We start from the raw sequence: 25,743 nt of genomic DNA, 5'->3' as shown, positions 1-25,743 counted from the left end.
ATAAAACCCGCTGCATTGTTGATAATCTGGGACATTTTTGACTGATTTCTGTAGCATAATGGTTAGAAAAATAATGATTCCTCCCCTAACACTGCTATTCTGCTTATCCATCCATAAAATGTTTCATACTCATCTCTCTGCAGTATGTCCTGCAAAAGGAAAAATATCATTTGTCAGCTCCCTGCAATATCAGGAGCAGCAGGAATCTTGAGAGTGGCTTGCCACCCACAGGAACAACATCACTGACCCAGCACAAGGTGATAAAAACCACAGGGATATGAAAACTAGTAAGAATGGAGGTGTGTGAAACAAATTACTTATATCCAGTGGCGTCCCCCAAAGCTCACCACCAACAAAAACCATACTTGGAGAACAAGTTGTGCCTCCACCCCCTTGTGTGACCTCGGGAATCTCCCCATAAGCCCCTAAACCAGAAGGGAATCTGGCTTACACAGCCTGCACCTATCAATGCTTTGAGCTTTCGTTTACTGTAATAAAGTGGTAACACTTACTCTCTTTAAAAATGTTGGTAGAATGACAACACTTCCTGTGCAGAGAAAATGTGATTTCCAGGCAAACTGCTTGGGACTTAAGATAACCAGGCTGATGGCACTGGCTTATACACTGCCAAGTTACACAGTGGCTGAGAGCTCGTGCAAAATCCGAATAGTTGGGGACATTCTGGACAGTCTGGCAAGAAGCAAAATGAACAATCTGTAGGTTCCATTTTGGTGTGATTATAGTCTCCAATTTCAACTCGAATGTGTGACATCAAGGATTCTCTCTGATCTATAGGTTGTAGTAATGATAAATCTGCAAATGATGATTTTTGGCTTAACTGAATACCATGGTTACAAAGGGTACATTCAGTTAAATTCTAGAAAAAAATACTTAATGATTTTATTTTTAAAACAGCCCCTCCAAAGGATTTCAGGCAAAAGAGAAGATGCTGACACTTTACGCCAGGGAAGTTATTGGTGATATTACCCTGACATTAACCTAGCCCGTAGGATGTTTTTCCTGTTTCCTACAATAAATTTGGGATATTTCAAGCATGCTGAAAAGTATAGAAAATAACATGAATCCACAACCCAATGTTAGATTCTAACCATTTGCTGTATTTGCTTCAGATCTTTTTACTTTTTAATGAAATTACAGATATAGCTGAAGGCCCTTCAAGTCTAATTTTCTATAATATTTCCTTCCATGTTTCAGATCCCCCAGATAAATAATGAAAATTTGTTGCTTCTCTAATCACTTTTGATCCAAACAGTTTTCTACTAGTAGTAGCTGTGCAGAGAAAACTGACTGCATGGAGTTAGGTAAGCCCCTATTTCTCAAGGCCTGGAGTTTTCTTATGGTTAAAATGGAGATAATCTTTTCTTGCCTACCTCACAGAGTCATACTGTGGTAAAATTAAATACTTTATGGAGATGATTTTGGAAATGATATCATCAAATACAAACGTAAGATTATTCAGGAAACAAGTCTCCCATTCTGAATCTCTCTCAACGGACAATCAGATTTATTAAAACCTTAGCGTTTATCTACCACAAAGAAATGGTGCTTAATCTATGTACTGGCCCACCTAATAACCAGTTTAGTGACCATATATCAAGGATATCACATATTTTGTCCCATCATTGCAATACATAATGCCTGTCAATTCAGAAGTCTTAATAGTTGGTTCAATAACATGATCCAAGACGAGAAAAGTCAGTGGCTATAAGAAGGTACAATCCTTTTCCTCCTGAGTGTAGGTGTCATTAGTAAAAAACTTAGGAAGTCAGAAAGTGGCTAATACTGTCCTACTGTTGCTGTTCATATGGACAGAAAAAGAGAAGTAATTGTGCAATTGAGCCCAAGTGCTAGTTTTCAAATTCTCAACCTGAAACCCCCAGCTGCCTCACATGCAAGTCTATGTAATCTGTGGCCACACAAGGTGATACTGGAATTTTAGCAATGTGGCAACAGCTGTTTTGTCTGGGACCATGACCCCAGTGGGGGACAAGTGGTAATGAAAATGATTAACTGGCCATGTCTGTCTCTATTTTGTAAGTCTTATGTGTCTTTATTTTTAAATCTGAGGAAGTCATCTTATTTTTATTAAGAAGTGAAATTACTATTCCCATTGACTCAAATAAATGGTTAGGTTCATTTTCTCTGAAGAGATTATCATTATAGTACATGGCCTTTAGCCATTTAATAGACCAAAGAGACTTAGGTTCTTTGCTGAAAGGAAAACTGAGACATATGATAAAACCCTGATCAGTTCAAGGTTTTTTAAAGGGATGTTAAGAATATGAACTGGATTCCCATTTAGACATGATGAGCCTCAAAATGTACATAGTCACATATAGGGTGTTTTAACCAGAAATTAAATGTTTTAAATCAGACAGTTCTTGTCACCCACTTTATTCGGTAGTCCAGAATTTGGGGTACTAATACGTTTTAGAGGTGCGCCTTGCTATATGCTGGAAACAATAACTTTGTACCTTGAGTTCTTGGGACACAGTTGATAAAGTTGGAGATGGAAGATTTAAAAATTGGGGGTAGTGATGGATAATGGGGTACAGGTGCAGAAAGCCATTAGGACCATGGTGTTTTGAGGGCATATATTTTCATTGCTGTGATTACTCATCTGACCCAACCCAAAAACTAGCACAAAAGAAGCATCAGGTCTAGTTGTGGAGAAAAAGAAAGACTGACTTAAATGTGAAGAGAGTCTCCATCTTTAATGAAAGACATGGTATCTACTGGATTCAGGCAAGACTGAAATTAAATGGGCTAATGTGAAGTTGGTCAGTTTTCTTGTTTTCTCTCAGCAAACAACTCTATTCCCAGGCTATGCAAAGACTAAAAATGATGTGCTAAAAATGATGTTACCTCTAGAATTATCAGTAGAAAAAGTAATTTTATCAGATCCAAATAAAAATCTAATCACCTCAGATAAAAATGCCATCCCAAGACTTACAAAAGTGAGATGTGACTGGCTATTTTCCTTGCCACTCGTTACCACCCCCATCCCACACACCTGCTTCCACCCTCATAAGGCCCTACATGTTAAAAGCCATTCAGCTCCAAAACCTTTTCTGGCACTATTTTTCTCTTAGCTCCTTTATGTTTATTAAATACATCAAGCTCTTTCCCACGTTTGAATTCCTGATCTTTCTAGTTGGATAGCTCTTGCTCTGACCCTCAAATGGGATGCTTCTTCTCAAGTAACATCATCTAAATGCTCAGAGATGCCATCTTGACCATTTTAACTAGAGTAACAACTTTCTCCCCAATCACTCTCATATTGCCCAGTTTGTTCCCCTGTATCACCTCATGCTAAACTGAAATGTTTTTGTCTATCTGTTGACTTGCTTATTAACCATAACTATCCCCAACACACAACAGAGTGTAAGTTACTGAAGGGAGAGCTTGTCTGCAGCTTGTTAGTTTGTTGCTATGTATTTTTTATTTAAAAAAATTTTTTTAAATGTTTGTTTATTTTTGAGAGAGAGACAGACAAGGCGTGAGCGGGGGAGGGGCAGAGAGTGGGGACAAAATCCGAAGGAGGCTCCAGGCTCTGTGTCCAGGCTCTGAGCTGTCAGCACAGAGCCGGACGTGGGACTCAAACTCATGAACTACAAGATCATGACCTGAGCTGAAGTCGGATGCTTAACCAACTGAGCCACCCAGGCACCCCACTATGTATTTTTTTTAAACTACTGTATGCTCAATGTTTATAATAGTGACTCACATGTGATAGATGATCAGTAAGTATTTGTTGAGTAAATGAATTCAATATTACACCCTAATTTACCCTTCTAACTCTGTATAAGGCAGTATAATCATAACCTTCAAACCGTGCAATGACCCATGCTTTCAAGGTAAAAGAAGTTCTTCTACACTGAAGTTAAAACTAAAATAGAAACAACATGGGTTGTATTTGTTTTAAATCATATTGTTGTTTTAGAAAAGAAGCATGAATTTCATTGGAGTCAGCTCCCACAAAATGATCACTGTAGAGTTTTATCAGCATTTTACAACAGATGGACATTTTAGGTATCCATGAGCTAAGGGTTTTCACTTCAGGAGTGTCAAGTTCATATTGAAAGTGACGGTGTATAAAATAGCATTTGTATTTAAAGTATAGGATAAGCATAAATTGCAAAAAAAATACCTTAAATAATTTTGAAAATTATGTAGCTTTATATTAAAGCCTCAAACAAAAAATTCCATAGCTTGGACATCCTTTAAGAGCTATGAAGTGCCTTTCTTTGCTTATAGTTTTTCCAGCGGAAACAGTAGAGGGAGCTGCTGCCCCACGTTACAAATTCCTTGAATTTCTGTTTTCAACATAAATTGCTATGCACTGAAATGTGACACATTTGAGCCCACTGCTCAATTCTCATACTGCAATAATGAAACAATGCACAAAAACAATGCCAGAAAAAAAAAGAAAGGGAATGAAGAGCCCTGCCTGTAACAGAAAGAAATAATAACACATTTTAAAATTAATGTGGTTTTTAATAAACACTTTTACAGTGATGATGAATGAGAAGCAAAGTTAATGTCAAATGGGTGGGCTAATACATACTTCCTTTAATGGCTCATTAGTTAAATTCTCCTGCTTTCCCTCCTGCTCCGCCTCATTTCCAGCTGCTTTCCTCTCTTTTCTAAAGGAACTAAAAACCAGAATACTTTGAATAAATGAAGGCATTTCAAGTCTTGCGACTTTCCAAGTCTCATTATCCTAACACAGGCCACTATTTTCCATTGCTTACGCTACGCAGATAACTTGCTTTAAAGAATAAGAGAAATTTTTATTAGAGTGTGAAGGATAGTAATTGAGACTTAGGGAACATCACGACTCATAAAATGCAACAGCTCAGATCATGGATGAACTAGTCCCACAAGCAAGGAAGAGGCTGTAAATCAGAGGGGAAAAAACACCACTGAATACTTAGACCCTGTTGTTATTATTACCTGACTGTGAGTAACTTTCACATCTATCTCTTCATGAGTAGATTTACATATACAGAATAAGCATTCCATATGTATGTAGAGCACGGATATTTTACTTTAGCAAGTCAATGAAAGAAATTCACATTTTTGTTAACTGGATTTTGGGAAATTTGTAAAAAGGAAAAATGTGTTGGTTCAATTACAGATCCAATATAATCTCTGCTGTCTACAATACTATATGTGTGAATGGATGGTCAGAATAATAGGAATGTATCTCAGTTACATAGCTAGAGCTTTTCATTTACAAGAAAGATCTTCACATACATGGCACTGCTTTTCTTTCTCCCAGCAGCTGCGAGAAGTTGATGAGGCAGGTGCAATCATTTCAAATTTACAGAAAAGGAAACTGAGACAAGGAAATGTTAAGCGAATTGCCTGAGGACACTAGTGTGAAGGGCTGGGTTCCTCACTATCTTCTTACACTATCCTGCTGTCCTAAGGCACTGCAGTGCTGTGAATTACCATAAGAAAATCAAACCATGTTCTGTGTATAATGTTTAAGTAAGGCTGATCCTAGTCAAATTGTAAACTAGAAGCTTGTCTTTCACACCTGTGATCTAATAAAATAAAGGTGGGTTTAGAGAACAGCTCCTGGGTTTCACTTCTGGCTCCCCAACTTAGGCTTGTGGGATCTTGGGCACATTACTGGATATTTCTAAGCATCCTTTATCCTATTACAAGATGGGATAGTTTCTGCATCTCACCATAGTTACGAGGATTACATAAGGCATTGGCAATGGGGTACCTACTGCAGAGCAAGTGCTATAATAAACTCTCCTGATCCATCCCTCTCTTTTGAACCTGTTTCCTCAGGAGTTAGTGTTATTTCCTTCTCCGGGAGATACTTAATGCTCTCATGCTTCTTCTCTGAAAAACTGCTCTCAAGCATAGTGTATTTGCAGGTATTATCAATCCAAGACATCTCTACTTAATGGTTTGCCTCCAATGAAGAGTAGTCATTGAAAACAAGATGGTGGAAGTTACTTGTGGGAATCTGAGAACTTTTTCCTTTGCATAGGTAAGATCGGCTCTGCCTGTTAACAGGAAATTGGACTAATATTTTACAAAAAATATGTTCATCTTGTGGCTAGCTCTGTTATCCAGTTTAGTTGCTCCTCAATGACAAGCATTTTTATTAAGAATAATCTTATTATACGCAGATTACATGTGTGTAAATTTCAACTAAATCTTCCCCAAAGAGAGTAAAAATTACTTTAAATATGGGGAACTAAATTGGAGCAATATATATGACTTCGATGAAACACCAATTCATAAACACAATTTAATAACAGTAGTTCAATAGATCTACTTTTAGTAAATATTCCATTATTACATTTTTCCCCCTAGGAAATACACAATGGTTGTCCTTTATATGCTAAATGGAAAGTTGTGGGAAATTATTCTTTGCAAACAACTTATCTTTTTGGTACAAATGCTTCTTAAGAAAGTGAGAAAATACAAATTTGGCTTCAGAACAAAAAATTGCAAGTAGAAGGATTGGTTAAATGTTTTAATTATTTGAGTTGCTTCGAGCCATTAGAGATTTCTCTCAGTTCTATTTTTTTAAATCTTCATTGACATTCCTTTAAATACCAACATTATCTTTGATTTCGGGAACATCTCTAAAACCCCGAAGGGAAAAACATTTTCTTGAAGAAACTGAGCAAAGTATGCTTGTTATCAAAGGATCCATGCCTCCATGGTTCTTTTTAGACAATCACACTGAGCAGAATAGTTTTTCCTGCCTAACTTTTCTAAAGGCTAATTGCTCCAACATATATGCTAAAATTACATACTATGCACTCACTTGAGGGATATTACATAGTGTTTGATTATTGTTGATAAGAGAGACAAAATTAATATTTTAAAAATATTTCATATTGTCATGAGAAATTCTAACATGTGCTTTAGGAACCTCATGTTCAAGCCACTAGGGTGAGTCATACACCATCTCCCAATCTCAATTAGAAAGATTTTAGTCTTGACCAACCTTTCCTTCTTTCTCTTATTACCTTCCTTCCTGCTGTGAAGTAGGGCTCATTTCACATAGGGTACAATGCTGTTAAAGACAAATAAATGAAAAACAACAACATCTTGATCTAAATATGTCCATAAATAAATGGGAACATCTCTCAAGCTATATATAACTTGTAATAAAAAACAAATAGCTCCATGGGGCATTCTAACAGAGATTTTAAAAAATATTCTGCTGATAATTTAAAAACAGTAAATACTATGATAGCCATAGTGAATCCTGTGTCCTCTCAACAACCCAAGCCCACCATGCCGCCTCGGAAGGGACCTTATCAATGAAATCTGGCCACGGGATTCCCCACTTAGAAGTCTTCACGAATTTTCATAGCTTCATGTGAGGTTCACCAGGACCCTGCCAGGGCCTGACTTGCCAGTGCTGGCCTAGTGCACTGGGTCTCAGAAGTGTGTGGGCTGCCTGCCTTGCCTCGCTGCCCAGAGCTGCAGTGCTCTGTGCTTTTTGCTCAGGCTGATTTCCTCTTCCAGCAATACTCAGTTTGCTCTCTCCTTCCCCTCTATTTGTTTTACTGGACAATTCCTTTTCATCTCTTTTTTCAACAGTTTTATTGAGGTATAATGGATATAAAAGAACTGAACATAGTTAATGTGTACAATTTAATGAGTTTGGACAAATGAAAACACCTGTGATACTATCACCACAATTGAGGTAATCAATATATCACTTCCCAGAGTTTCCTTGTGTCCCTTAGGTAGTTTTTGTTGTTGTTGTTGTTGTTGTTGTTGTTGTTGTTGTTGTTTTGTGGTTAAGAACACCGACCATGAGATCTACGCTCTTGACAAACTTCTCAATGTACAATACTGTGCGCAATACTCTACAGGCACGATGCTGTACAGCAGATCTCTAGAACTTATTCATCTTGCAAAACTGAAACTTTATACCCATTGAATAACAACTCTCATTTCCCCCAGCCCCCGGCAACCACTGTTGTGTTCTCTGCTTCTCTGAGTTTGGCCATTTTAAGTCTGTTATATAAGTGGAATCATGCAGTCTTTGTCCTTCTGTCACTGGCTTATTTCACTTAGCATAATGTCCTTCAAGTTCATTCATGTCGTAACTGGCAGGAATTCCTTCTTTTTTTAAGGCCTGATTTTTATGCTCCAGTTGTCAATTCCTGAAGGAAACCATCTCGACCATTATCTTTTCTAATTCTTTCCCTTTGTTCACATTTCTGTAAACTAAACTTGAATCCCCAGAAGGCAAGGACAATATAGTATTGCTATTTGCAAGCCCAGCTCCGAACAGAGTACTGGGTACATGGGAGGCCTTAAATAAATGTTTGTGAATTTGTGAAACAATGAAAATTAGGGGTAGGTTGCTTTTTTCGTAAGCTCATTTTCTTAAGATATGAATTAATATAATCTTGAAAGGACTGCTTTTGAAGAACTCTGTTCATTTCTAACCACTTGGGAAACAACAGCCCTCTTGCTGAAATCTGCTCTATGCTATGAAGGTAGCATTGAAAGATGCCAGGATCCTATTATTTTACCTTCCTATTCAATGCTGCCCTTGGCTAAGTCCTGGAAGTGTGAGTAGGTGCCTTACGAGAGTTTCCGCAGCGTGCTGGTGTGCAGGTTACGCATTCAACCTACCATCTGAACAACTCCAAAAAATCCAAAAGGTGAAACAAACTGTACCCCAAAGTAAGGTTTTGATAATACTTGCATTAGAGAAAAGATATTCTAGTCAACTGGAGGAGTTATCCCAGAATCAAAAAGACAGAGAATTTCCATAAACCACCTTTCTTAAACAGAAAATGAGCCATGTTATACTTTTTCTTTTAAAACAAAAGCTGATCTATAAATAAAAACCTTTTCTTTTTTACATAGATTTTCTCTTTATTTTTGTACTTGGTATATTGCAGTATTTTATAATAATCAGTATTTTGTTATATTACAAAAGATAATAAGCTACTTTTCTTTTAAATAGCTGTGTACTCAGGATTTAACAAACACCGTATCAGACTCATAGCTGAGTTTAAATTCTAAATCCAAAACTTGAAATAAAAGAAGTACCTCTCTTCCCCACTCTGGCAATAAACTAAAACTGGTGATATTGAATATTAAAAATTCTTTCATAAAGTCACATATTTCTTAATCTTCTAAATTCTTTAGTAAACTTGGTTGATCTGTAGTTGAGAACTCATTCCATGACTTGGGGTAATCTTCCTTCCTAGACAGTTGGCAGGCTTGTCACAAAAGCCTTCATCATTCAAATTCCTTCTTTGAGACAACAATTATCCCGTTTTAAAAGCAGTATCATGTGTTGACAAAGCTACATGAAGGTCTAATCTTGCCTGTTAGCATTCACCAGCTTTTCTTCTTCATAGCACAAAACAATTACTGCAAATCTCACAATGCGTTCTCTGTTTTGCCAGAAAATTTGGAATATAAACAACAAAGCTAATTCCTTTAAAGGATGGATTGCAGGCTCCCAATTTATGCCTCTTCCCATTCCCCACCCTCCCAACTTGCTTTTATAATCAGCAACACCAGTATATTGCTTATAGAACAATTCACTTGAATGGCTAAAGTGAACAAAATGAAATCAATGACAAGACAGCAATCATGTTCATTTTTTGGCACATGACCACATCCTAGGAAATTCCTAAGGTCTGGAGCCCTTTAGTGGTGGTGAAGGGTGGTTCTGGTCCTTAAAAAGCCACTTCTATTCTGGGTTTTTTTCTTACCTACAAAATAGATCTATTTGTTTACTCATTCATTAAATAATTAATAATAATTAATAACCACATGCTCCATGACAGAAACTGTGCTAGGCAGTGGTGATAAAATAGAAGTTCAAAAAACCTGCAGTGCAGCAGGCAGACAGACAAAGAAAACAACAGTAGGAAGCAATGTGCCATGTGCTACATGAGGGCAGGAGGTATAAGATTACAAGGATTGTGGAAAGGACACTTCACATAATGAGAGCACTGACAAAGGCCATGCAGGAAAGCTGATGTTGACATGAGTCATGAAGACAGAGGGAAGCTTACTTAGGCCTCCAGGAGAACCTGCACAAAGGACGGCATTTGTGAGATAGTAAGGAAAGATTACACAGTGGTTAAAATGAAGGAAAGGCATAGGGGGACAGGCAAAGAGAGGTAAAGGGCAAACTAAGAAGGACCCAGAATGATATGCAGAAGATGCAGAATCTATCTAGAAGGAGGAAGAAGCTGTTAGAATTTCAAGCCAAAGAGTTACATAGTCTGAATCCTCATTTACCAATATTACTTCACTTGTAGAAGGTAGAGGCAAAGAGCCCCCACTCTGAGATGGTTACAAAAATACACATACAAACTGACGGGGGCCTAAACTAAGGCAGTGGCAATGAGGAAAGAGAAGAGGAAATGGATTCATGAGCTACTGGTATATAGAATTGACATGATTTGGATATGGAGGATGAGAAAGAGAGAAAAAAAATATTTCTAGAGTTTAGTTTGGGACAGGCTACTTTTGTAATACATAGGAGACCTCCAAGTGGAGATACTGAGCAAGTTGGAATGTATGAGCCTGGAACTCAAGAGGAATGTCTGGGTTGAAATAAAAACTGGGAATCTTTAACACATGCAACATACAGATAGGAGAGGAGGGTACATAGTTAATGAAGGAGACAAAAGAGGATGGCCCGAGAGGTAGGAGAAAAAAAATCAACATCACTAAACCAAGAGAACGGGAGTTTCAAGAAGACAGCAGTCACAAGTGTAAATTCCTGTATAGCAGTGAAATAAGATGAAGCCTGGTAAGCGCCCAGGGAATCTCATGCCTCAGAGATTATTGGTGACTATAGAGAGTGTCCGTGGAGTAGCTTGGACACAAATCAGACTGTAATGGGTTGAAGAGTTGGCAGAACCACAAGGAATGGAATACAATTTCTAGAGGTTTGTGATAAAGAAAAATATCCGCTAATTGGCTTGAAGATCTTTATAGCTTTCTTCTGCAACAGCGTTCCACAAAATTCTACTAATAAAACAGCTGTATCAAGAAAAGAGGACATGCTTCCCCAGATATCTAAGTTACTACCAGCCTGGATGTTAAGAAACTGAGGGGATGGAGGTAGGTAGTTCCAATCAGGATTCATCTACTTGAAGACTTGCCTTAGGGTGCTCATGCACGCAGTACAATTGTTCCTGTCCATGTAATAAAGAAGTAGGTGAGGTGTACAGTCACTAGCCTTCCTTACCTCATGCTTTGTGTGGTGGTGGGAGGTGTAAGGAGGATAACCATTTTAAACAGTAGAAAGATAGAAATTGGCTACAGGGGAGCAAAATAACCCGCAGATAAATAAGGGCTCTTCTAAGGAACAGTCATCCTACTGTTTACTCACGGGCGGTCCTGGGGGGCCTGGTTTTCCTGGAGGACCTGTTTTTCCTCGTCTTCCCTGGAAATCAAAGAGAAACAGTTAAATACCTGTGATTCCTTTGTATTTTAAGATAAGACAATATTAAATGGCAACTTTAAAGATAGTAAAAATCAACTGAAAGTTAAAAAATAATTTCAAGTCCACATCACCTTTAAACATCAACAAAATCTAAAAGCAACGGGCCAAATCTTAATGACCAAGATGAGAAAAGTAGTGCTTGGAATGAATAATCCTTAACTTATTAGCAGTCCTTTAAAGGCTTGCTTGTCAAGTAGTATAAACTATCTGAAAGATGGTCTAAGATTGGCATTTTATCTGATGCTTCTATGGTTTCAGATGCAATAAAACCTGCATTTGTCATCTTAAATTGGTGTTCCTCAAAGAATGGTCTGAATTGTAATTAAAAAAATTTTTTTAATGTTTATTTTTGAGATAGAGCGAGACAGCAGGAGAGAGACAAAGAGAGAGGGAGAATCGGAATCGGAAGCATGCTCCAGGCTCTGGGCTGTCAGTACAGAGCCTGACGCGGGGCTTGAACCCACGAACTGTGAGATCATGACCTGAGCCAAAGTCAGACTGAACCACCCAGGTGCCCCTCTGAATTGTAATTTTATAGCAGTGACCTGAGGGTGAGATTGGGTGTTACAGCTGCGTATTCTGGAGCTCCATCTTAATTTACTGGCTTAGAATCTCTGGGGAAAGAAGCCATGAACTTGCATTTTAAAACCATTTCAGGTCATTCTTATGTTTGCTAAAGTATGAAAAGCACTACCCTAAGCCATACCATAATCCTATGTAGTGTATAAAGCACATTAACATGCTCTTTTCCTCCCTTTGGATGGTTAAGCTATTTTTTTAAGTAAACTAAAATAAAGACCCCTTGCTTACTAGTCATTATCATAATGGAATGTTAACTTTCCCAAGTTCACAACTAGCTAAATTCCAGTTTCAAGAGTTAGAAAAATAAGATTGGGCTAACATCTATAGGTAACTGTGTACCTAATATCACTTAAAGGGCAGTTAGTTACTTTTTATAAATTTAAAAATTTTTCCCCTTTCTAATAGAAGGAAGTAAGCTTAGGTATTCAAGCATACATTTTGAACAAGAAGCATTTCTGAGCATGTTTGATAAATATGTCCACTCTATTTCATTTTTCCTGATTATTTTATTATCATATTGGTAGCATATTAATAAACATTAAGACTTGTTGCTACTGAAAAAGTAAAAGTTTTGGGTTAGTCTTTCAATTTTGGACGGGAGGGGAAAGAATTGTAAACATAAACACTAAAGGCCCATTTCATTCACTAATTTTCTTGCCTTGAAAGTGCCAGGCAAAGTAGCTTTCTCTCTCTGGTTTTCATTTAGGATTGGAGTGGGGTAGGAAGTCCAATGCCAGACCAGCAGAGTAAGTTTTGGGAGGTAAGCATAAACCACACTGTGACTGGACAGGAAATGCTTGCACTGCTGTTGAAGGTGAGTTAAAGTCACAGCATCAGGAGTTCCTATAAAAATAGCTGTTTTTATAAACAATCCCAGCTAAAGTCTATGGAACATATTTTTAAAAATTGTATTAAAAACAGAAATATAATTAGTGGTGTTTTCATGTTTCTGTTTCACGTTTCTGTTTCAGAGATCTGAACCTGGGAGCTCCTTTAGGGACTTGTAACATTGGAATGAATATATAATTTAATTGTCTGTATACTTAATAAAAGTTTACACATGTACACCATTTTCTGGTCTTGTAGTTTACACATTCTGAAAATCAATATATTGGGTCTTTTAGTAAATGTAAGTCAATTAGACCCTGAGGACTAATCAATGATAAAAAGTTTACTTAGAAAGTGGAAGCACTGTAATTTATTTATTCACAGGGGCACAAAGAAACAAAATCAATGGCATCGAAGTGGGTGATTGGTTCTTTCTTTCAGGTTGAGGTAAGTTAAAACCATAGGATCAACTTCTGTGTGCATTCTCCTTTCGTTAAAGGAGACATGTATATTGATCGGGGCAGGAAGTAGGGAAAATGAGGCTGACTATTGATCAACTTTAATCACAGAGTTAATGGTTAAGGCAAACCAAATGTCAGATATTGTAAGATAACATTGGCATGTCTTAGGATGAGGAGTGAAAACAGTCATGATTCAGTATGGCACGGGCAAGCATCCAAATTCTTGCATATCACTGCGGGTTTATGTGATCATTCAAGTCAGCCTTGCAATCCGAGTGCACTGATGTGCATGCTGGAAGACTGCAGGGGAAGCCTGCTTTTGTTCTCGCATCCTTGCTAAGAGTGGATGTGCAGGTAAAATATTTTTCAGGGATGTTAAATTACTGGAACATATTGTGTGTAGGAGATAACTTCAGATGACAAGTATTTTCAGTTTAAATGTGATTTGTAGGCTTGAGTTTCTAGAACACCTTAATACGGATTTGAATACTTTTTAAAGATTTCTTTACAAAGCAGCATAGGCCCCATTTTCTTAGCCATAGAGCTAAATGCGCCTTAAATATATTGGGACCTAGGACTTTAGCCTAAGTCTTAAGTTTCATTGACCTGTCAGGGGGATCTTACAGGACAGAGTGGGGGAAGGGGGGGGGGGGGAATAGATGAAAACCTGATGGAAGCTCCAGAAGGTGAGGTCTCAGAGTGGTCTTGAACTATTGGACTGACAGACTGTGGTCCTACTCCCAGACATCATCTTTCTTCTCTCCAAGGAGCCCCACGAATTAACTCCTTTGTCTTCTTTACTCCCATTCAAGGCCTCCAGCTGCACTGAACAGTCTCACATTCTCCCATTCCTCCAAAACGTCTTTTGTTTTTTCACTTAAAAACATTAGGGAAGGGCAAAAGCCTACCTAAGACATAACAGTAGATTTTTGGTAGGGTGCATTTTATTGTTTAAGCATGGATAACTCGGGGAATATCAAGACAGCAGGCATAAACCACAACTCTCATCCTAGAACTAAAATCAGATTCCTCCAGTTTTTCTGAGGGGAGTGTAATCTATGAATCTCTGTTTTTTCCTTACAGGACTCCAGGGGATTGTGTGGGGATGCCTGGGGCCAGGGGTGAGGGCTGCTGCTGGGGGGGGTGATGCGATGGGAGGAATGGCGGGCTCATGTTTGTTCCCACTTCTGCCTCCTTCTATTTCAGTGCCTTCACTGCAAGGCTTACTCTAGACCCCACTGAAAAGTAAGACAAAAAGTGGGGACTTGGATGAGGGTGGGGATGCAAATCCTGGCAGATAACAGACAAATGCTGACCTGGGGTAACCTTCCTGGTTAGGATGTGTGCTCCCAGGTGGCCATTTGTTCAGAAGCAATTCTGATAAATTGGAGTCTGGCTGAATCTCCAATTGGATGGGGACCTACTGTTCCAGCATAATCACAATTGGGCTAATCCAACACTTTTCTGAAAAGTGGAGCATAAAGCACAAAACACAGATTCATTGTATCAGGTTGCCGTGGAAACCTCAAAGTGCTCAACATGTAAGTTTCCTGTTTGTAATAGTGGAAAGGTTATTAGACAGCAGTTTAGATATTTGTCTAATGATTTAAGCCCAGCAGTGCTCCAACCCAATTGTGCATCAGTATCATCAGGAGGGCTAGTTACAACAGATCAATATGTGAGGAAAAGGGAACTCTCGTGCACTGTTGGTGGACGTGTACAGTGGTACAGCCACTATGGAAAACAGTATGGAGTCCCTCAAAAAAGTAAAAATAGAAATACCACACTGATTCCACTACTGGGTATTTATTTAAGGAAAAAACACTAATCTGAAGAGATACATGCACCAGTATATTTATTGCAGCATTATTTACAATAGCCAAGCTATGGAAGAAACCTAAGTGTCCATCATTAGATGAAGGATAGAGAAGATAATACACGCACGCGCACACACACACACACACACACACACACACACTGAAATATTACTCAGCCATACAAAAGAATGAAATCTTGCAACAACATGGATGGACCTAGAGGGTATTATGCTAAGTGAAATAAGTCAGACAGAGAAAGACAAATACTGTATGATTTCCTTGATATGTGGAATCTAGAAAACAAAACAAATGAACAAACAAAACAGAACACATACTCCAAAGTACAGAAAATAAACTGGTGGTTGCCAGACAGGTGGGTGGTGGGAGAATGGATGAAATAGATGAAGGAGATTAAGAGGTACAAACTTCCAGGTATAAAGTAAAGAAGTCATGGGGATGTAAAAGTACATCAAAGAGAAGAAAGTTGATAGAATTATAGTAATTTTGTATGGTAACAGATGGTGGCTAGACTTATTGTGGTGATTATTTTGTAATGTGTATAAATATTGAATCACTATGTTGCATACCTGAAACTACTGTAAGATTGTATGTGAATTATACTTTTAAAAAAACCCAAAAGATTTCTGTCCCCACTTCCAGAGTTTCTGATTGACTAGGTCTGGGGCAGGGCCTGAGAATTCACATTTATTTTTAATAAGTTCCCAGTAATGTTGATGTTAATGGCTTAAAGACCGTACTTTGAGAACCCCTACTGTAAGCCTCGAGCTCTTATTCATACTTATTTATTTATTTATTTTTAATATGAAATTTATTGTCAAATTGGTTTCCATACAACACCCAGTGCTCATCCCAACAGGTGCCCTCCTCAGTGCCCATCACCCACCCTTCTCTCCCTCCCACCCCCCCATCAATCCTCAGTTTATTCTCAGTTTTTTTATTTTTAAATTTTTTTTTCAACGTTTTTTATTTATTTTTGGGACAGAGAGAGACAGAGCATGAACGGGGGAGGGGCAGAGAGAGAGGGAGACACAGAATCGGAAACAGGCTTCAGGCTCCGAGCCATCAGCCCAGAGCCTGACGCGGGGCTCGAACTCACGGACCGCGAGATCGTGACCTGGCTGAAGTCGGACGCTTAACCGACTGCGCCACCCAGGCACCCCTATTCTCAGTTTTTAAGAGTCTCTTATGGTTTGGCTCCCTCCCTCTCTAACTTGTTTTTTTCTTTCCCCTCCCTCATGGTCTTCTGTTAAGTTTCTCAGGAGCCACATAAGAGTGAAAGCATATGGTATTTGTCTTTCTCTGTATGGCTTATTTCACTTAGCATAACACTTTCCAGTTCCATCCATGTTGCTACAAAAGGCCATATTTCATTCTTTCTCATTGCCAAGTAGTATTCCACTATATATATAAACCATATCTTCTTTATCCATTGATCAGTTGGTGGACATTTAGGCTCTTTCGATAATTTGGCTATTGCTGACAGTGCTGCTATAAACATGGGGGTACAAGTGCCCCTATGCATCAGCACTCCTGTATCCCTTGGGTAAATGGTGCTGGGAGACTGGACAGCAACATGCAGAAGAATGAAACTAGACCACTTTCTTACACCATTCACAAAAATAAACTCAAAATGGATAAGGACCTGAATGTGACACAGTAAACCATCAAAACCCTAGAGGAGCAAGCAGGAGAAAACCTCTCTGACCTTAGCCGCAGCAATTTCTTACTTGACCCATCTCCAAAGGCAAGAGAATTGAAAGCAAAAATGAACTATTGGGACCTCATCAAGATAAAAAGCTTCTGCATTGCAAAGGAAACAATCAACAAAACTAAAAGGCAACCAACAGAATGGAAAAAGATATTTGCAAATGACATATCGGACAAATGGCTAATATCCAGAATCTATAAAGAACTCACCAAACTCCACACATGAAAAACAAATAACCCAGTGAAGAAATGGGCAGAAAACATGAATAGACACTTCTCTAAAGAAGACATCCGGATGGCCAACAGGCACATGAAAAGATGCTCAACGTCACTCCTCATCAGGGAAATACAAATCAAAACCACACTGAGATACCACCTCACGCCAGTCAGAGTGGCTAAAATGAACAAGTCTTATTCATATTTAAAGTTAGCCAGTCATTGGGGTGCCTGGGCGGCTCAGTCAGTTAAGCATCTGACTTTGGCTCAGGTCATGATCCCTCAGTTTGTGAGTTCAAGTCCCACATCAGGCTCTGTACTGACAGCTCAGAGCCTGGAAAATGCTTCCAATTCTGTGTCTCCCTCTCCCTCTGCCCTTCCCTCACTCATGCTCTGTATCTCTCTCTCAAAAATAAATAAACATTAAAAAAATACAATAAAATAGGGGTGGCTGGGTGGCTCAGTTGGTTAAGCGCCTGACTTCGGCTCAGGTCATGATCTTACAGTTCATGGGTTGGAGCCCCGCCACGTCAGGCTCTGTGCTGACAGCTCAGAGCCTGGAGCCTGCTTCAGATCCTGTGTCTCCCTCTCTTTCTGCCCCTCCCCTGCTCACACTCAGTCTCTCTCTCAAAGATAAATAAACATAAAAAAAAAACAACTAAAAAACAAAATAAAATAAAGTTAGGCAATCATGTAGAGCCCCTAATGTCTTGTAAATCTTGTAGCTTAGACCAAAAACCTTAATTGGTTTTGTGATTATGTGAAGCTTTGAGGATAAAAAGTCCATTGTCAAATTCAAGAGCACCTGGACTAGAATCCTGGCTTTGTCTCTTAAGGAATGTGTGTGTGTGTGTGTGTGTGTGTGTGTGTGTGTGTGCTCGCGCGCGCGCGCGCGCGTGTGTGTGTGTGTCAAGATTTCATTGCTGTAAAATTGATACTTATATTTTGCAACATGTTTGCTAAGCATTAAAAAAAAATCACATGTAAATTCTTACCATATATACACCCATTAGGATGGCTTTCTTTCAAAACGTGTTGGCAGGAATGTGGAAAAATTGGAACACTTATTCACTCTTGGTAAAATATTGCAACTGCTATGGAAAACACTATGCAGATTCTTAAAAAAATTATTAGTAGAACTAACATATGATATAGAAATCCCACTTCTAGGCATATATCCAAGAGAATTGAAAACAGGGTGTTGAAGAGATATTTGCACACCCATGTTCATAGCAGCATAGCCATGACGTGGAACCAGTTCAAATGTCCACTAACAGATAAATGGATAAACAAAATGTGGTTATAAACATACAATGGAATATTATTTAGCTTTAAAAAGGAAGGAAATTCTGACACAGGCTACAACATGAATGAACCTTGATGACATTATGCTAGTTGAAACAAGCATAGTCAAATAAGTCACTAAATGAAAATACTGTATGATTACTGTATGCACCACTTACATGAGGTACCTAGAGTAGTCAAATTTATAGAACCAGACAGTGGTGGTTACCAGGGGCTGGGGGAAGAGAAAAGAGGGGAGTTATTGTTTAATGAGTTCACAGTTTTACTTTTGCAAGATGAAAAAGTTCTGGAGATCTGTTTCACAACAATGTGAATACATTTAACATTACAGAACTATACACTTGAAAATGGTTAAGATGGAGAATTTTATGTGATATGAATTGTCCACAGTTAAAAACAAGAATACTCTTGACACGACATCCAATACATGGTGGTAATAACAACATTAGTTCCTTTTCTTCCTGCCCTTCTACCATCCTCTGCCAAATTCTCTACTTTTTTCATTTAAAAATGTTTGATAATATACAGTATCAAGCAAACCTTCTAAAATATGTATTGCGCATTAACTGAAAAGTATAACCAATGGAGAAACGGGAACCCTCTTGCACTGTTGGTGGGAATGCAAACTGGTGCAGTCACTCTGGAAAACAGTGTGGAGGTTCCTCAAAAACTTAAAAATAGATCTACCCTATGACCCAGCAATAGCACTGCTAGGAATTTACCCAAGGGATACAGGAGTACTGATGCATGGGGCACTTGTACCCCAATGTTTATAGCAGCACTCTCAACAACAGCCAAATTATGAAAAGAGCCTAAATGTCCATCAACTGATGAATGGATAAAGAAATCGTGGTTTATATACACAATGGAGTACTACGTGGCAATGAGAAAGAATGAAATATGGCCTTTTGTAGCAACGTGGATGGAACTGGAGAGTGTTATGCTAAGTGAAATAAGCCATACAGAGAAAGACAGATACCATATGGTTTCACTCTTAGGTGGATCCTGAGAAACTTAACAGAAATCCATGGGGGAAGGGAAGGAAAAAAAAAAAAGAGGTTAGAGTGGGAGAGAGCCAAAGCATAAAAGACTCTTAAAAACTGAGAATAAACTGAGGGTTGATGGGGGGTGGGAGGGAGGGGAGGGTGGGTGATGGGTATTGAGGAGGGCACCTTTTGGGATGGGCACTGGGTGTTGTATGGAAACCAATTTGACAATAAATTTCATTAAAAAAAGTATAACCAATTCTTAACTGTGCATGTGGTATTTTTTTCATCCAAGATAACAATCAAGTTGCGCCCATTAAGCATAGACATAAAAATTAAATTGTGAGGTATTCATAGAATGGAATACTATATAGCAACAAAAATGAATGGAATACAACTACATGCAACAATACAAGTGACTCTTGCAAACATAAAAGGAATAAACGCAGTCAAAATTAAACCATGCTGTTAGAAGTTATTATGGGTTACTGCTGTGGGAGTCGGAAGTGACGGAAAGAGAGCATTAGAGGGATTTTAAGGTGTTGGTGATACTCATGTTCTATTTCCTGAACCTGTGTGCTGGTTACATGGGTGTGATCAATTTTTTTTTACATTTTTTTTACGTTTTTATTTATTTTTGAGACAGAGAGAAAGTACCAGGTGGGGAGGGACAGAGAGAGAGGGAGACAGGAACCAAAGAGAGCTCTGCACTGACGGAGAGAGCCCGATGTGGGGCTCGAACCCACCAGCTGTGAGATCATGACCTGAGCCAAAGTTGGATGCTTAGTCAAGCAAGCCACCCAGGAGCCCTGGATGTGCTCAATTTTTGAAAAATCACCAAGCTGTATATCCGTGTGATACATGTATTTTTCTGAATGTATGTTACAATAAACTTTTTTTAAAAATGAAACCAGGAGATTTCAACAATAGAATGATTTTATTTGAATTATCTAATGACTTCAGCCATCTGCATTTGCTGTGTGCAAAGCCACAGAGGGTCACTATCATCAGGAAGAAAAAAGCAAACAAAACAAGGCTACTTAAATAAATGACATCTACAAATCTCAATGGTTCAAAATAGCCTGGTGCTCCCAGGGTGACTTACAGTATGAGCGCATCTTAAATTAGTCACTTGATTTATAAACACTCGGCCCTGCAGGAGCACTACGAGGAGAAAGAATGCAGATAATGGGCTACTGGTACTTATCCGACAGATGGTTTTTGCTGTTGATGAGGATGAGGATGATGAAGACAAGTTTGCAGCAGTATTTGGACTTAAATAAAGGATGGTATGCACACCTCAAGCCCACAGAGGAGACATATGTGAAAGCAGTCTCTCTAAATTGCCAGATCTTGCTAATACAACTGGCTCTGCTCAAATATTTCCCTGTCCCATGTGTGTATTTAGCACACTCTTAGGCATCAGCTCAGCCTGAACAAGGTATCAAGGAAATGTCAAGGAAGAAGACATAGGGCCTTGACTGGCACTCCCAACTGTGAATGAGGTGTTAATTACACAGGAAAACATTACAGACTATTTGGGAAGTTCAGTTTTCTTTTTTTACATTGTGAGCGGAAATAAGATTTATGACTGATGTAAAAACTTACCACATTTTGGAATCAATGATATGTGAAAAAAGGGGGATTGGAATACTTATGTGAGAATGCATAATATCCTAAATGCATTTTATTTCTTAACAGATATTTAAAAATACATCTATGATAGCAACAACCCTACTCATAAAGGTCTGATTATTTCAGGGATCAGACAAGTGGCTCTTTGAAGGACATGGGAAGAGGATATAATTCAGCATGGACAAATGATTTGAAATAGGTTTAGAGCCCAGGAAAGATGAGTCCACACTATGTTGCCATTCCCAATACTGCCTTTCTTCTTTTGGGTGGGATCTCAAAATTTCTAAATCATTCCACAATTTCCCCATCTTTCTGTCCCCTGTACATGTTCTGAGTAACTCCAGTGGCTTTTCAAAACAAGTTAGAAATATGACAATATTATGTAATCCCCCTCAGCTACAATTGAATAAGTGATAATCTAAATGCATTGGGCTGAGCCAAAGGGTCTGGTCTGTCAGTAATGTCTATAGTCACTGTTTAGTATTCCTATTAAGTTATTATGTTGTTACTAATTTGGTCATGAAGATTAAGTATAGTCGAGGTCTGACCTCTTAACCCCCTTCTGTTTGAATATACTAACAATCAACTTTCCCTCCTGTGCCCTGAGCTATCCATGTTGTACAAAAAAAAACTTAAGAAAAGTCTATGACTAACAATTATAAAAATGGTTACCATTTATCAAGTACTTGCCATGGTCCAGGCAGAGACTGCTGAGCAATGACTTAACATTAGTTTGCTTAACCTTTTCAAAACTACCTTGGGAGGGTGGTACCGTTCCGTTCCAATTTTACAGAGAGAGAAAGGTTAAACATCTCACTCCAAATCACTCTTCTCTTAATTGGTGGGGCAAAAATTTAAAGCCAAGTGTATCTGATCTTAAAATCCATAATCCTCAGAATTGAGGTTTCCTTGGTCGGTATCCTGATCATTTTTTTAATGTTTATTTTTGAGAGGGAGAGAGAGGGAGAGAGGAGGAGGATGGGCAGAGAGAGAGGGAGACACAGAATCTGAGGCAGGCTCCAGGTTCTGAGCTGTCAGCACAGAGCCCAATGTGGGTCTCGAACTCATGAACTGTGAGATCATGATCTGAGCTGAAGTTAGAGGCTTAACCAACTGAGCCACCCAGGTGCCCCCCCTGCCCCAATCATTCACAATTTAGGTTACTTTGCTGCTGTAATTGTTGAGTTTCTCTTATTTTCTCACAACCAAGGCAGATTTTTTTAACGTCCCAGTTGCTTATCACTTTGTCCTTTGGAATTTGGGTCTCCTGGGCTCTCACCTGCTCCCCTGACTTCTGCTTGCTCTTGCCTCAGAATCTACCCTGACTTCTGCAGACCTTTCATCCTGCCATTGGGATTTGTCTGGACTTCTGATTGCCTTGCCAACCATCAACTCTCTCAGTCCCAATTTCTGGCTCTGTTTTCTATGCCTGCCATTGTCATTCTCTGCCAAGGCACTTGATTCATCTTGGTATCATGTGTGGGGCAACAGTAGAGTGTGGCTAAACAACTTCTGGAACATGCTGGGAATATATTTTAACATCTCTGTGCCACAATAAGAGGGTGGATGCTGGAAGCACACTGTAAAATGTTCTTTTCCTCCATAACTGGAAATTCACAGCAGGCATGCTCACAGAAGGGAAATGGGGAATCAGGCCTTGTACACAGTCTTCTTGGTCTGAGGATGATGCCTCTGGTCTTCCACAACTCTAAGCACTTTCATAATGCCTCGTGAAGGCAGAATTTTCTCTTTCACTTTTGTTAAGGGAACCTGTTATATTTTTAATTTAGAGCAGATAGAATCAACATGTAGAGGAAAAAATAATGCAGATAAATTGTTATGTCTACTTTCATAGAAACATTAAAATGAAAACAATGTACTGAGGTTCCCCAAGAAGCTTCAGAGAGGTCAGAGTCTGAGCCAGTAAAACAAGAACACACTTGGCCTCAACAGCCGGCTCTGGGACAAAGAAATCATCAATGATATTTTATATCTTGATTTCAATTAACATAAAGTTATAGTGGGTAAAATTTCAGCATTTTGAGTTGCCTACTTTAAAAGATGAAATGTATCCTCCAGGGTAGAATTTTAGAACTGCATTTTGAATGTGAAGGATTGATTAACCAGCACCAAATAAATTCACAGGAATACATTTTGCAGCTATCCAATAACTGCCGGGTAAATGAAGAGAATTCCAGAGGATACATAAGATGATCTATAAAGGTCACCTGATTTGAAAGAGAACTTTTAGTGCATAATTCTCAATTCATCAATTTGAATTTAATAGGTCAAATTGCATTTTGGATATTTAAATGCTGACTTCAGAACCAAACCCTAACCAAAAGATGGGTAAATTTATTTAAGAAAAATGTACTGTCTGTGTTTTATATATGGTGCAGGGGGGAAACACATTAATATGACTAAGACCTGGGTCTTGCCTTCAAAGTAGAAGACAAAGGACAGTTATTCATAACAACTATTTGGATTGACTTGTTCATTTGGTTATGGGTAAGCTTAGGAGTTCTGGGGAGGGAAAGGAAGAATAAGTTCTTGCCCATAGTGATTATGTGCTAGTCTTCAATAACTCCCTTCAGCCTTCTCTTTGAGAAGGAAGAGAAGGAGGTAGGGTCATCAGCATGGGAGTGAAATGTAGGGAGAAAGTCATCTGTACACCCTCAGCAACAAGATGGGGCACCAAACCATAAAATGTCTTTTTAAACAGGGACAGCATTTCCTGGATGCTTCTGCACTGACATAGATGTGTGTATCCTCTTTGGTCCTTTTCTGCTCTGATACTTAACACCAACTTTTTGATCGAGTGTGTTCAGAAGGCATTTCCCAGCCCATCACTTTTTTTTTTGGTTTGATCCTTGATTGATCCAAGTATTGGGAAATGTACTGACGACCTTCAAGTACTGAACACTTGAGGACATGCCATTTTATACAAATACTGGGTAATTTTTTTTCTTGACTTGAATACTACTTAACATTTCTTTAAACTTCACATCCAGGATCACTTGAAACTATGGGTAAAATTAATTTGGAGTCTAGCTTCATCAATATGTCTCTCCAGAGAGTCTCTTTCTCTCTCAGCTCCAACCTTTTCGAAACATAAGATTAGGATTTCCTGGGAAAGCCAGTGTCCCATGGTCCTTGCAGTTTTCATGGTGGGTCATTTGCTGGATTCTTTTCATGTTCTCCTTTGATTTTTTCCACCCCCTCTAGGGAACTACCATACAGGCAGAAGTCCTAGCTACATCTTGTTCCCAGCATCCTGCCTACATGTAATACATACATATATACATGCCTACATAACATATGGATTCATTCATAAAACCTACCTAATTCAGCTTCTCAACTACATAAAACTTCCATTACAACTTTTAAACTTTTTTTGTTCATCTGCCACCTCTTCACTGTGTCTTTGTAGGACATTTTTCCCACTTTCGGCCAGCACATTGTCCAGATTCATTCATTCATTCATTCATTCATTCATTCATTCATCCATTCATTCACTTAAAAAACATTTACTGAGCCCTAATATAGCCAGATCCCTTTCTATGCTTTGGAAATGTCTTCAATCTTGTCCTTTCATTGGGAACAATAATCATAATGGATATCATATGGTCCTTATTCTCTGCCACACACCATCCTAAGCAATTTACAACTATTTATTCATTACATCTTCAAAATATCTTTGCGGTATCTCTGCTTTACAGATGAGGCTACTGAGTGACAAGCAACTTGCCTATGATCACATGGCTACTAAGTAGCAAAGTTGGGAACCCAGGCAAATTGGCTGTCTCATCTCTGATCATTACCACGTTATACTTATTGCATATTTGGTAACTAAACAAATAAAGACATGAATTTTGGATAGCAATAAGCATTATGAAAAAATAAAGCAGGGTAAACTGTATAAAGTTATACAGGAAGGTGTGCAGTTTCAGATAGAAAAATCAGACAGCTGAGCCAAGTGAATCCCTGGGCCATGCAAGGTCTGAGAAAGAAAATCCAGCAGCGAAAGCAGCAAGAAGTGAGCCCAGAGTATGGCTTGTTCAAGGAACGGCAAGAAACACAGGCGGCTAGAGAGGAACAAGTCAGTGGGAAGGTGGTAGGCAGGCCAGATTACGATGGAACTCATAGAATATGATGAGGGGCTCCAAGTTTTATTGTTTTGATTATAATGGGAAGCTACTGGAAGTTTTGTTTTAAAAAAGTCACATAATAGAGGTTGATCTAAGTACCTGCCTATCTATATAATAGGCAGGAAGGTAATACTACTATAAAGTCATCATTTAATACAGGGGCTGAACAGAGCTGATTTTAGGTTATCTGACTTAGATTGCTTATGGAAATATCTCCTTCCATTTGTGCAGATAACCAGGAGTTGATTATCTATATAGCATCTTGTGATGGTTAATTTTATGTGTCAAATTGACTGGACCATGGTGTCCATGTACTTGGTCGAACATTATTCTGTTTTTGTAAAGGTGTTTTTTTTTTTTTTTTGGTGAGATTAACATTTGAATCAGTGGACTTTGAATAAAGTAGAATGTCTTCCATAATTTGAGTGAGACTTTTCCAATCAGTTGAAGGTCTGGATAGAACAAAGACTGATCTCTTCCAAGCCAGAAAGAGTTCCGCCAGCAGACTACCTTTGGATTTGTAAAGATTTG

General features: G+C 38.6%; 1 protein-coding gene across 2 annotated transcripts in view; it reads right to left on the bottom strand.

Annotated features, from left to right (window-relative positions):
• Window positions 1–25,743, bottom strand: part of COL19A1 (collagen type XIX alpha 1 chain) — a 346,955-nt gene that overhangs the window by 99,585 nt on the left and 221,627 nt on the right. For both annotated transcript variants that reach the window (XM_060615861.3, XM_060615862.3), the window contains exon 17: window positions 11,393–11,446. In XM_060615861.3, coding sequence (XP_060471844.2) covers window positions 11,393–11,446 — 54 coding nt within the window. The remainder of the gene's footprint in view (window positions 1–11,392; window positions 11,447–25,743) is intronic.

This window comes from Panthera onca, chromosome B2 (genome assembly GCF_046562875.1).
Source record: "Panthera onca isolate mPanOnc1 chromosome B2, mPanOnc1 haplotype 2, whole genome shotgun sequence".
Taxonomy (NCBI): Eukaryota; Metazoa; Chordata; class Mammalia; order Carnivora; family Felidae; genus Panthera; species Panthera onca.
Note: the sequence above shows the minus strand (reverse complement) of the source record. Positions and strands in the feature narration are given on the sequence as shown.